The following is a 13,567-nucleotide window of genomic DNA, read 5'->3' on the forward strand; positions in this document are numbered from 1 at the left end:
TTGTATTGCCCATGTATTTGGCTTGAAAATTCACCATATATGAGGGAGATGTTGAGAATAAATCTCACATTGATGGGAATAGAGACCTCGCATAAGCTTATAAGTAAGTTAAGCTACTCCCCATATTATCAATTGGTTTTATGACGAAACCTAAACTTCCTTTATTCATTGGTTAAGAGATTTCAGGAGAATGTCATGCAAGGATGCAAACTCGTTGCCAATTAAAGATTGAAAAATTAATAAATTAAAATTCTCAAAATTTCTAATTCTACTGTACATGCAGATATATCACAGCCAATTGATACATAAACAACTAACTAGCTAGCACGATCCTATTCTATCTTATTAATCTATTTGACATTATCGTTGATCTGCAAGGCTAAGCCCATATGGCCATTACTGACATGCCTCCTGCCCCTTAAAGAACTGCAATATAAGACTGTTTGGAGCTTCATGTTTGCATGCTGTTTAGTCCCCATGAAATCAGCTGCTAGGAGATCCACCAGCGCCATATAGTTGAGCAGCCCTGCATTTAGCAGCCTTACCACAATCAGAGCCGTCGGACTGTCATCGCAGTATATATTTGATAGTGCAATCCCTAGTACTATCCCCAATGGTGGTGTGGCTGAGAAGAACATAATTATTACTTTCATCTTGATACCATATTCAGCCTGCAAGCAACATTAATTTGAAGCATGTTTTAGAATTAATTATACAAGGGATGGTAGATTAGTTGGGTGATCTCACCTGTACGATGCATCCACCAAGACCCAGTTCTACAAATAATTGATGGAAACAAAGGGCAGCAATGAGTGGTGTGATTGTGCATGGATTATCAGATGCCCCCATTTATAATCCAATCACTACAGCGTGCACTACAATCCCTAGTTCCAATATCTGCATGCATCAACACTCCAACTTTGTTAAATATGATTCAAACCCTAACTTAGTTTTTCAAAGTAATGCTCGATCAACATATTTAATTTAGTTGAATGCACTACGCAAATTTAGATTGCAGTTCAAATGATCAAAAGTTTTTGAGCCTTTAACAAAAAAAAATGAAAAAAAATAACACCAATTCATAATATTTATACCTGTACGACAACACGATATCTCAGCAAGTGAATTCTTATCATCGAGTCCATCCTCAGTCTAAATGTCATGGCCATGCCCAATAGGCTATATTTGAGAAGACGTATATACTTTTGGCATTCTCCTCCTCTCCGCTGCGAGCTGCACCGCGAACTAAATACTCATAGAAAACGAGTCGTCCATGAGAGTGAGCATGGCCGAAAGCATTTCCACGAACGTTGTGGATGGAAACTTCCTCCACGGATGTTCGGGCAACCACTCGGATCTCAAGCAATCAAACGAGTCGGGCAAAACGTGCATGCACGTACCCCGTCCCGTGGCAAGTATGACGCCGGAGGGGAATGCTTTGAAGATGACGAACATGTTTTTGTCGGGCCGGAGAGCCGATACCTTGCGTGAAAACATCGGCAAACAGACACAGATCATGCTCGTGACCAAAATGGCACGCAAGGCAATGGCTCCCATGAAAGGAGATCCTACAAAACTCACCCATCCAAAAATCCAACCGACCACCGACATTAAATTGGGCCCAGTAATAGGCCCAATTATCCAGCCCACATTCTCTTGAATGCAAATTTACAACGGTCACCAGAACAGAAACATCAACAGCAACAGCAGCAGAGACGACACTGTTTCCTTATCCTCTTCTTCCTCTCCACCTCCTTCTTCTTCTTTCTCTGTATCTCTCTCTCTCTGACACTTCCCTCCCTTTTTCTTCTTCTCCTTCTCAAATTCGATGCTATTACTCACAAATCCTCTCTCTTTCCGATGTTGCAAGAGGTCTCTGTCTCTCCCGCGCACAATGCCGCCCTCACTGCCACCGCCTTTCCCGTTCTTCAACCCAAAATCCCGCCATTTTCGTCTGCCTCCAAACCCTAATTCCAAGGTCATCTTTCTCCACATTCTCCTTTTCACTTAAATCGTGCAACTTTTGTTTGATATTTCGTATTGTTTTTGTTTTTAAGGCCGTTGGAGGAGTAAGATTCGACGGCCCGGCGATCGAAGTTGGCCAAGTGTCGGAAGCCGAGGACGGCGACTTTGCGATCGAGACCGGCGTCACGCGGACGCTGCCTCCGGCTTTGACTCTTCAGCAAGGACTTGAAAAGATCAGAGAGGCCGTTGAGGAGTTGAAGCTCAATCCTCCTTCCACTTGTACCGGAATTCATAGGTTTCAGGTAATTCAAAATCTCGGGTTTCTGACTGGTTTCTCGTACACTGTGCCTTGAATTGTGGATTTTGAAGGCGAATTTCGCAGGTGGCCGTGCCCCCGAGTGCCAAAGCCTTGAACTGGTTTTGCAGTCAACCGGAGACGTCTGCGGTTTATCCTCTGTTTTTCATTGGCAAGGATGCCGAAAACCCGAGTTATAAGTCGCTGTATGCAAATGAAACTCGAGGAGTTTTCGGAATTGGTGCCGCGGTTCACTTTGCACCTTCATCATCTTCTTCTTCGGTCAAAAGGTTAGTCCTTGTCTTTCTTTTGTATTGTCAATTGATCACCGTTGAATGATAATGTAGTGTAATTTACTTATGCATAGTTTTCTTGCAGATATCTTTCAAATGAATCAACCTCTGTAATGGCTTATGGTTTGGTGGATATTAATTACGACCACGAGTCATCTTTCATAAAATATGAAGCAGGTTCTTACTACTTTTTCGTTCCTCAGGTAAATGTGCACGCTTGTTGGTTTGATTGTTCAATGCGTCGTTATGAGAATGATGATACTGCTATTTAACTTACAAATATTGCCCTACAGATTGAGTTACATGAGTACGAGGACGCTTCTGTTTTAGCAGCAACAATTGCTTGGAGTGACTCTTCCCTTTGTACATTTGAGGAAGCCATTCATTCTTTTGAGTTATGTTTCGACCAGGTATCCTGTGGTTGTTGTCTCTCCTTTTTCCACTCTTGTGGTATTTAGTTCTTTCCCCAAAAATGAAATAATCACGTTTCCTGATTTTATATGTAGTTGAAAGCGGCAGTCACGACTTTAAGTTCTACTCATCGTGTTGTTTACGCTATACCTTTTCAGGCTAGTTGTCACTGTTGGCCCACGCCAAAGAGCTCCCACTCCATGAATATAAGACGTACTCTTGGAAAGCTCAAGCTTCATGAGTATGGAAATGTTCCTTTGGTATGAACTATGAAGATCAATATTTTTCATAATTTGTTTCAAAAACAGGTTGTTTCTCTTTTGTCTAGTTTGTGAATGACAAAATTTTGTAGGTATACATGAACGCTCTGTCATCAAGCAGAAAATATGTTGTGGCTAACATCACGACGCTGGTATCCCCCTGTCCTGGTAAATATTCATTTTCTACTGTTATTTTATTCGTTTTTTCAGTTGAAACATTCTTAGGCTGATTGAGTTAATATCATTTACTGCTTTGCAGAAAGAGACTCCGTTTTCCTGCCAGTTTTGTATCAAGCTTTCACCTACCATTGCAGTTTCTAGCAACATGGTACGTCTCAGTAAAGTATACGGTTATATGAACTTTGTATGCTTATGAACACTTGTAGTAGAAAACATAATTGCTTGGAAGAAGACACGCCACGTACTTTTTAGTCTTAAAGATATTCTTTTGTTGATTACATTACATTGAGTTTTTATTTTGATATTGTTGGAGGGAACAAACTTGGGTGAATATTGTTCAGGATTTGTGTCTTTTTCTACTATCAGTTGGACCATACCAATAAAATGTGCTACTCAGTTGAAGATTGGGCCAACATCAATACTGTTTGGGCATCACTTATAATTGAAGAATGTTCTCGACTTGGTTTGACGGTGAGATTACCTATTTTTAAATCTTTCTACGTTTGTATGTTTTATGTATTCCTGATTCATTCATCTTTGTTCTAGTATTTTTGTGTAGCTCCAGGATCAAGATCATCCCCTCTTGCTGTTGCTGCATCCTCTCATCCCCTTATTACATGTATGGTATGTTATGACGAACGTTCACTTGCATTTCATGCTGTTGGTTATGCAAGAGGATCTCAGAAGCCAGCTGTTGTCATAACGTCATCTGGAACTGCAGTTTCAAACCTTCTTCCTGCTGTGAGTTTACTCATCATTGTTCGTAAATAGTTATCTGTCTTCTCATTCATTGTTGTTTTACAAGTGTTGTTCAATACATGTCCAGGTTGTCGAGGCTAGTCAAGATTTTGTACCACTCCTATTGCTCACAGCTGACCGTCCTGCAGAATTGCATGATGCTGGAGCAAACCAAGCTATCAATCAGGTACATAGAAAAACTTAATTTGAGTTTTCCAGTAGTTTGTTTCATGGAAAATGCATGTTGTTTAATAGTATGGCTTCTTTTTAATAAAAATATGCATACGTTTATGTCGTATTTATTTGTGTGTGCTATACGGATAATACTCCTGGAATTGATCTACTTTGCATTTCCATGGTAATAAACTATCTGAGTACATCTTGCAGTTGTAAATTATTCAATGCTTGAGTAGAGACTGATGGAAAATGAAGGATTTGAGTCTAATACTAAAAGTAAATAAAAAAAAAAAAAAAAACATGTAATGTTGAGTTGGTGCTAAAACGAAGTTGCATGAAAAGCTAGTTAACATTGCTTTAAGCATTTTAGTTTGACATTTTTGAATTTGTATTCCAGGTAAACCATTTTGGTTCTTTTGTGAGGTTTTTCTTCAGCCTTCCAGCAGCCACCGATCATATTTCAGCAAGGATGGTACTTACAACACTTGACTCTGCTGTACATTGGGCAACCTCGTCACCGTGTGGCCCTGTTCATATTAACTGTCCATTCAGGGAGCCACGGGAAAATAGCCCTAGCAAATGGATGACGAGTTGTTTGAAAGGATTAGACTTTTGGATGTCTAGCACCGAGCCATTTACTAACTATATTAAAGTACAGAGTGCTCACACGTATGATGATGGTTGTGGGCAAATGTCAGAGGTTCTAAATCTAATTAGAGGTACTAACAAAGGGATTCTAGTAATTGGTGCAATCCATTCAGAAGATGAGATGTGGGCAGTTCTTCTCTTGGTTAAACACCTTCAATGGCCTGTTGTAGCTGACATCCTGTCAGGATTACGATTGAGAAAGCTGCTGACTTCTTTTCCTGAAATTGGAGATGATTTGTTATTCGTTGATCATCTTGACCATGCTCTACTTTCAGATTCCGTGCGTAGTTGGATAAATTTTGATCTGATTATTCAGGTATGCGTCCACGACCCACCTCTTTCACTCAGCTTACTCTTATTGCCTCAAGTGGTAAATTTGCCGCTGTAAGAGTATATTTGTAACTCAGTAATATTCTTGAACCCTGTGGATTGTACTACAGATGCCAACTGCATGAGGAGCTATATTCTCTTCTTTTTTATTTAATCCTTTAATTTGTTTTACAAACAGATTGGGAGTAGAATTACAAGCAAGCGTGTTGCTAAAATGCTAGAGGACTGCTTTCCCTGCTCATATATCTTGGTTGACGAGCATCCATTTCGTCATGATCCCTCTCATATTGTAACCCATAGAATCCAAAGTAGCATTGTTGAATTTTCCGATTGTTTATGTAAAGCTGGGCTTCCCTGTATGAGCAAAGAATGGAACACTTATCTTCAAACGTTAAATGTGATGGTAATGAATCACAAGAATGAGGCTTTACTTTTTATTTTAAATTATTTGGCCTTTTTTTGTTGCTTTCATCCAGATTTTGATATGTTCCAACCCTAGGACTAAACATTAAATTTCACCCAGGCATTTTTATTTTCCATCTGAAACTCCTGAGTAGCTCTCTCATGAATACATGTTCTGTCTGGATTCTGGAAGAAAATTGATAAAATTTGGCTGGAATGTTAATATCTTTCTTTTCTGTTTTTCCTTTTTGGGTTTTACCTTTTAAGTTCCCTTTTCCTATATTATAGGTTTCGAGGGAGTTGTCATTTCAAATTTATGCCAGAGACTTCTTGACTGAACCTCAAGTTGCAAGCGTGATATCCAAGGCACTTTCAGCTGAGTCTGCTCTTTTCATTGGGAACAGTATGGCGATACGTGATGCAGATATGTACGGATGTGGTTGGTCAGGTTGTAGTCATAATATTGCATCCATGATTTCAAAATTACAACTACCCTGTCATATGATTCGGGTGGCTGGGAATAGGGGTGCCAGTGGTATTGATGGGTTACTCAGCACAGCTGTTGGCTTTGCCGTTGGATGCAATAAACGGGTAAGTTTTTTTGTATTGGTCTCATTTCTTGGAACTACCATTGTTTATTCTTGTGAACTTTACTTGAATGCCTTTTCCTTTGTGTTATGTTCAGGTGCTTTGCGTGATTGGGGATGTTTCTTTCCTCCACGATACAAATGGCTTGGCAATTGTGAACCAGAGGTAGGATGGTTATCTATTGGTTTTCCAGGCTTGTAAGTTCTGTTCTGGTCTATTGCTCCCTTCTCTTTTTCCCCATCGCCTTTTCTTTTAAGTTTAAAATCTTGTGATCTGCCCTTCATTTCCTTCGAGTAGGTTATTGGTAATTCTATATGCTTTTTTATATCGTCTGCATTTTTGGTTTTTCTTTCTGCTGTCTTATAATCCAGACAAAGAATTTGTTTCTCGGTTTAACAAATTTACTACGTGATGAAGGACATTGCGGAAACCAATGACGATAGTTGTGATCAATAATCATGGTGGTGCAATATTCAGTCTCCTTCCTATAGCGGATAGAGTTGAGCCAAGCATACTAAATCAATACTTCTACACCTCTCACAATGTTTCAATCCACAACCTGTGTGTGGCACATGGGTAAAAATCTTTATATATCTGAACTATAAACTTGGTTGACATGCGATATTCATGTAGTCATAAATCATCCTTTCCAGGTTTCAGTGTGTGGTAATTGCTTGATTTGGAGGTGCTTAAAGTTGCCACTTGCAAAGTAATTCGATAGATAGTTAACATGAAAGAATAGGGGTTGAGGGTGTTGGAGTAATGATCACCCATTTAGGGCATCACCAAGCAATGAACGACCTTGAAACAACACACAGCCTATTGGGTATATTAGTGTGAATATCCGAGATATATGGAATTTGAAATTGTCTAAAGAATGTGCTTACATATATGATTTTGATAGTTGATCAACCGCACCAATGCTTACATTTTCCATCTTCATCGTTGAATTCCTTTCACCAAACTGTAAACCCATTGTTTTTAAGACTTCAAAACAATTATTTCAGTGTGATGCATCTACATGTGAAGACAAAGGTGGAGCTGGAAGATGCATTATTGACATCTCAAGATAAAGAGGTGGATTGTGTCATTGAAGTTGAGGGCTGCATAGATGCCAATGCCACCTTTCACAGGTTTTTGGTTATGCTACCTTGATGATAAGTTATTTTTAGGGTAAATCTTAGTTTACTACCCTCAAGTTTCGTGGTTTTCAACATTTAGTACATGAAGTTTTTTTCGGCCCAGAGTCATACCTAAAGTGTTAATTTTTGGACAATGTGTTAATTCTGGTACGAAAAAAACTTCATGTACTAAATGTTGAAAACCACGAAATTTCAGGGTAGTAAACTGAAATTTACCCTTATTTTTATCGGCTTATTAACTGACTGCGGACATATTCTTTCCCTCTTTAGTACTTACAAAAAAAAAAAAAAAATATCATCTTATCTCAGTACTTTAAGAAAGTTTGCGTGCCAAGCAGCAGATCATGCGTTGAGCCTCTCCTCAAAGATTTCTGTTCAAGACTCACCAGCAGATGGCACTTCACTTTATAGAGTCCATAGAATGGAGTATTCAGTATTTAGGTGAATTCTTTGCTGATGGAATAAATTTTTAATATTCTTTAATTATGCTTGGAAAGAAGGATTTGATATATTTTTATTCTGTTTTGGACAGTGTACCACTCTGTGCTCCTCCTACTATGGTTTCTGTTGATGATAATGAAACCAGCTTCTACAGAGAAGGGTTTATTTTAACTTTGTATCTTGAGGATGGAAGCATTGGGTTTGGCGAGGTTAGTTTTGGTACAAATTTTCAACTAATCCACTTGTGTTTCTATAATCCTTATTTGACCATCAATGACTTTAATTAAACAGGTTTCACCTCTCGATATCCACAGAGAAAGCCTGCTAGATGTAGAAGAGCAACTGAGGTTACTTGTTCATATGATGGAAGGAGCTAAGATTAGTTGCCTCCTTCCTCTGCTAAAGGGCTCTTTTTCTTCTTGGATATGGACCAACCTGGGAATACTGGTAAATCCTTTTTTTTAATGTACTTATCAGAAAGGGAAAAAGATAGAGCTCTGTTATAAATATATCTTCATAGAACATATGCTTTTGATTGTGATACAGCCATGCACGCTCTTGCCTAGTGTTAGATGTGGTTTGGAAATGGCAATTCTCAATGCATTAGCGACAAGGCAAGGTTCCAACTTATTAGGCCTACTCCATCCCTTGAAAGCTGAAGGAGGTATATCTGAAAGGCCGATGACAGTTCAGATTTGTGCCCTAGTTGATTCCAATAGAACGCCCACACAAGTAGCTGATGTTGTAGCAGCACTTGTTGAAGAAGGATTTACTGCAGTAAAACTGAAGGTACTTCTCTCTTCTTTCTGAACGTATATTGAAATATTACAAAAGATTATGGTCAAATTGAATTTTTTATTATGCATAAAAAAGTAAAGGCTTTGTTTGTGGCTTTCCAATGACTTTGCAACAGGTAGCACGTCAGGGGAGTCCCTTGCACGATGCTGCAGTTATACAGGCAGTAAGAAAGAAAGTTGGGTACCAGATTCAAGTTCGTGCAGATGCCAATCGGAACTGGACATATAAAGAAGCTATTCAGTTTGGTTCCTTGGTAAAGGATTGTGATCTGCAGTATATTGAGGTATACTCTAAAAAATTTGTTAACTTATCGTTTTTACTCTACTCTACAACTGCGTCCCAAGGGATGGAATCTATTTCTGATCAAATTTTATGTGGTTGCCATACTTTAATTTTGATGATTTAACATTGTGTGGCTTGTGCCTCATCTTCCTTTGTTAATATGAATTTAGGATTAGTGATGCTTGTGACTATATTTTTAATGTCTTCGTTGACCTTATGACTATTTATTTATTTCAGGAACCTGTTCAAAACGAAGGTGATATTGTCAAGTTCTGTGAAGAAAGCGGGTTACCCGTGGCACTGGATGAAACTATTGACAGTATTGGAGAACATCCACTTGACAAGCTAGTGAAGTACACCCATCCAGGAATAGTAGCTATTGTAAGTGGCAGTTTATGCATTGCTCATTAGTAACTTTTGCATTTTGATGTCTTTGTTACTGAAATTTATGATCCTTTGTAAAATTTCAATGGCGTATCCTGATTTAGGTTGTTCATATTGGTTTTTTCAGGTTATTAAACCTAGTGTTGTTGGTGGCTTTGAAAATGCAGCAATAATTGCTCAGTGGGCTCAGCAGCACCAGAAAATGGCTATTGTTAGTGCTGCATTTGAAAGTGGCCTAGGTTTGTCAGCATATATTCAGTTTTGCTGTTATCTCAACCTGAAAAATTCAGAAATCTGTGAAATGATGAATTATGAATTGGCCCCGTCAATAGCCCATGGTTTAGGAACATACCGCTGGGTAAAAGAAGATGTAACAACCACTCCTCTCAAGATAGGTTGTAATCCAGTCAGTGGCTTCGTAGAAGCATCTGTTGCTGATGCTGATCAAGTTCTTCAAAAATTTCAAATGAATGGCAATGTAGTTCATAGAAATTTTACTGGAGAGCAAGTCCGCGTATTCCAGCTTACTGTAGATTCAAAGGCATTCTCTTATTCCATCATAGTCCACGAGATTGGAGAAAGATACAATGTTAGTAAAAATTTCATATCCTTGACACTCTCTGTCTTAGCTTACATGTATTACATCTCCTATACTGCATGCTCACTATACCAAAATCATGCTCATGCAGGAAAATGTTTTTGTATTTCTTCATGGGTTTCTTGGAACTGGTGAAGATTGGATTGCTATGATGAAGGCGATTTCAGGATGTGCAAGATGCATTTCGATTGACCTTCCTGGTCATGGTGGAACAAAGATACAGAACCATGGTGATAACGATGCTGTACAGGATTCAGGTTTGTCAATTGAGGTTGTTGCCGATCTTTTATGTGAAGTGATTAAACAGATTACGCCTGGAAAGGTTACTATTGTGGGTTACTCTATGGGAGCAAGGATTGCACTGTACATGGCTTTGAGGTGTACCGACAAAGTATGTCTACAGTTTTGAAGATTTTATTTCAAATTTAGCTCTAGTTTAAGTGTTGTTAACAATAGTGGGAATTTTGTTATGAAGGTCAATGGAGCTGTTGTAATATCTGGAAGCCCTGGGTTAAAAGATGAAGTGGATAGAAAAATTCGTAGAGCTAAGGATGACTCTAGAGCTCGCTTCCTTATTGATCACGGCTTAGAGCTCTTCCTAGACACCTGGTATTCTGGAGAGCTGTGGAACAGGTGCTTTTAGGTTTTTCGGCCTTAACGGTGTTTGGATTATTAGATTTGCCATTATTCACACGCTTCAGTAACCTTATGTGTAATTTGAACAGCTTAAGAGTCCATCCCCGATTTCGTCAGATAGTTTCCAGCCGCCAGCATCATGAAGATGTGCAGAGTCTTGCAAAAGTGCTTTCCGGTTTAAGTATTGGGAGGCAGCCGTAAGCTTCCCTGACCATTTTACTGATTATTTGATTCCCACACTACAATACTTATACTAGATACGTTTTGAAATCTGAATTATACTTTGTTTGCATGTCAGGCCATTGTGGGAAGACTTGAAGCACTGCAAAACACCCCTTTTGCTAATTGTTGGAGAGGAGGATAAAAAGTTCAAGGCGATAGCTAAGGATATGTCCTGTGAAATTGCCGGTGGCACGGTGAGTGGAGACGGCCCTCCCCATGACATCTATGAGATAGTTGAGATTCCAGATTGCGGACATGCTGCTCATCTGGAGAACCCTCTCCCTGTAATCAGCACATTGAGACGATTTTTGGGGAGAATGAACTCGAACTTGATTCAAAACCAGAAGGCAATTTAGAGATGTTACTATCTTCGCTCTTTTACGCATTTGCTTTGTGATGGATACATTGGGGATGTCCATAAATACATAAATCGTGGCAGTCATACAGAAGCATAGCAACGAATATTGCCAACTTGCTGTCTGTCTAAGCAACTGCATTTTCCATCGCTACATGATGCTGTCGCCAACGCACTTCATTTTACCTTCACGGCTAGTCAAACATCGGCCTGTTTCCGGTGACTGGACGATTTCTGGTGCTGGCTGAGAGCCACCCAAAAACTCTGCATGTGTATTTGATGTCAAGGCAAATTACTGTGCCTGAAGATCTAGAGCGTTCGGTTCTGTTGCACCGAGAGTCAGAAGAACATCGTTTTTTAACGAAACTGCTGGATTCACTCAAGAACTCTTGATCTTAGATTGTAATCCTCATTGTGTTGAATTATCAATATATCGTTGCATTTAAGGAGGGGGTTTTAATAGAAAATTCGTCACAAAACATTTTTCATTAAACAGAAAACTACTCTTAGGCCACTTACTACATTCTAATGACATTTATCTTTAATTACTTGAAAAATAAGATGTTTTAAGTTCGAATCTTGTGATGGTGAGTACGATACTATTTGATTCTCACTCCTTGGTAAAAATATATTGTATAAAAAAAATATTATAAAACAATAATCCAACATGGTACAACTTTCTTGTATTTCGCTTTTTTTATTTTATTTTATTTTTTTATGTCTTTAATAATAAAGAAAATTGTTTACTTATAGTTTGTTATGAATTGGTTTTCAATAGCTAAGCTAAGCATGCTTAGCTGCTAATCTTCAGATTAGTTTTAAGCTAGGACACAATCTCAAGTACAAATGAATACTAAGTGACAATAACAATGACTTGATAAAATTTTGGTGAAGCAAATATCATGCAAGCGCTGAAACGTGATGATTTTATTTTATTTTTACTTTTTTGCTACAAGTAATTGTGATGATTGCCAACCAACTTATGCAGCCTTGGGCATACGCCTAATATAAAAAATTGTCAAGCTTATGTAATCTTGTTCGATTATATTCGGACTAATGCTGTTTAAATTATTCTTACGAGATTGATGGACAAAACCATATTTTAAAAACATTTTTCAGTTACTCTTAAAACATGAAGAAGGCTATATATATGTAAACCATTCATAAGAAAGAGATAACTAAACATTTTTTTTTTTCAATATTCTTTCTATCTTTCTGTAGAAAGAAGATTAATACATACTTATTCTGCTAATTGAACATTTAAGTTGCACCCAAAATAGCTTATGTGCGCAACTAGGAGAGACTGTGTAGAGTTAAGATACTGCGAGGCTCGATCAGGGCAAGTTAACGCATTTGCATTGCGCATTAACACATTGGAGCGTTCCCGATGGACATAAATAATTAATCTTGTCGCAGTCAGTCTGTTGAGAACATTTACCAATTGGATTTGGCAGATAGGGAACGCATTTGCATTGCCCATTAACACATTGGAGCTTTCCTGATATACATAAATAATTAATCTTGTCGCAGTCCTTCTGTTTGGAACATGTACCAATTTGATTTGGCAGCAGGTAGGCAACGCATTTGCATTGCCCATCAACACATTGAAGCTTTCCTGATGTACATAAATAATTAATCTTGTCGCAGTCCTTCTGTTTAGAACATTTACCAATTTCATTTGGCAGCAGATAACCAACGCATTTGCATTTTCCATCAACGCAAGAAAGCTTTCCCGATGGACATAAATAATTAATCTTGTCGCAGTCGGTCTGGTTGGAACATTTGTTAATTTGATTTAGCTGGCGGCGAGGGCATCTGCATTCACCATCAGCACAGAGGAGCCTTCCCCATGGACATTGATAATTAATCTTATCGCAGTCAGTCTGATTGGAACATGTACCAATTTTCCCATCGTCCTGATCAATATTTGGAACTGCTTCGGCTTTTGAGAACACTGGTACACCAGCACATAAAAAACCACACTCCATTTAGAGACTTTTAATTATGTAAATAAAATACCATTTCGACACGCAAAATGGAGAATATTGCATTAGACATTCTTTCATACAAATTGTGTAATAATAATGTAATATGGTATTCGAAGATAAACTAAACCTAGTTTAAAAAACTCACAAGATACAATAACGAAGAATACGAAGATGATAGCTGCCTTAGATGTAACCTTCTCCATGCTTTTGTTTATTGTGTCAACCTTTGATAGATGTAATGATCAATTTCAAGGCTTGTTTTGCAGGGTACGTAGGTGGTGAGACCCTTGGGCTATATTTATATTATAGGCGTTGGTTTATTTGTGGAAGTTTTTTTTTTTTTTTTGTTGCATATTTAAGAAAGTTGAGCGTTAGAGAAATCGAGAAATAACTAGTCGTGTAACTGATTTCCCAAAATTAAACTAAATATATAG

At 38.3% G+C, this 13,567-nt stretch overlaps 1 protein-coding gene and 1 pseudogene across 1 annotated transcript; one reads left to right on the plus strand and one right to left on the minus strand.

Moving 5' to 3' along the window:
- Positions 1–379: 379 nt before the first annotated feature.
- Positions 380–1,611, minus strand: LOC137731300 (fe(2+) transport protein 1-like; annotated as a pseudogene).
- Positions 1,612–1,780: 169 nt separating this feature from the next.
- Positions 1,781–11,654, plus strand: LOC137731431 (protein PHYLLO, chloroplastic). Its single transcript, XM_068470538.1, has 28 exons — positions 1,781–1,978; positions 2,058–2,267; positions 2,348–2,550; positions 2,639–2,756; positions 2,847–2,963; positions 3,123–3,224; positions 3,317–3,376; positions 3,484–3,552; positions 3,771–3,875; positions 3,951–4,145; positions 4,231–4,329; positions 4,717–5,283; positions 5,476–5,700; positions 5,988–6,290; positions 6,385–6,452; positions 6,705–6,863; positions 7,295–7,420; positions 7,739–7,870; positions 7,962–8,079; positions 8,162–8,317; positions 8,417–8,659; positions 8,784–8,951; positions 9,188–9,331; positions 9,462–9,923; positions 10,024–10,323; positions 10,408–10,565; positions 10,658–10,765; positions 10,867–11,654. Exons 1-28 carry the CDS (start codon positions 1,829–1,831, stop codon positions 11,144–11,146), a joined length of 5,145 nt encoding a protein of 1,714 aa, XP_068326639.1. The 5' UTR covers positions 1,781–1,828; the 3' UTR covers positions 11,147–11,654.
- Positions 11,655–13,567: the final 1,913 nt, after the last annotated feature.

The sequence above is a fragment of the Pyrus communis genome, chromosome 4 (genome assembly GCF_963583255.1).
Source record: "Pyrus communis chromosome 4, drPyrComm1.1, whole genome shotgun sequence".
NCBI classification, from domain to species: domain Eukaryota; kingdom Viridiplantae; phylum Streptophyta; class Magnoliopsida; order Rosales; family Rosaceae; genus Pyrus; species Pyrus communis.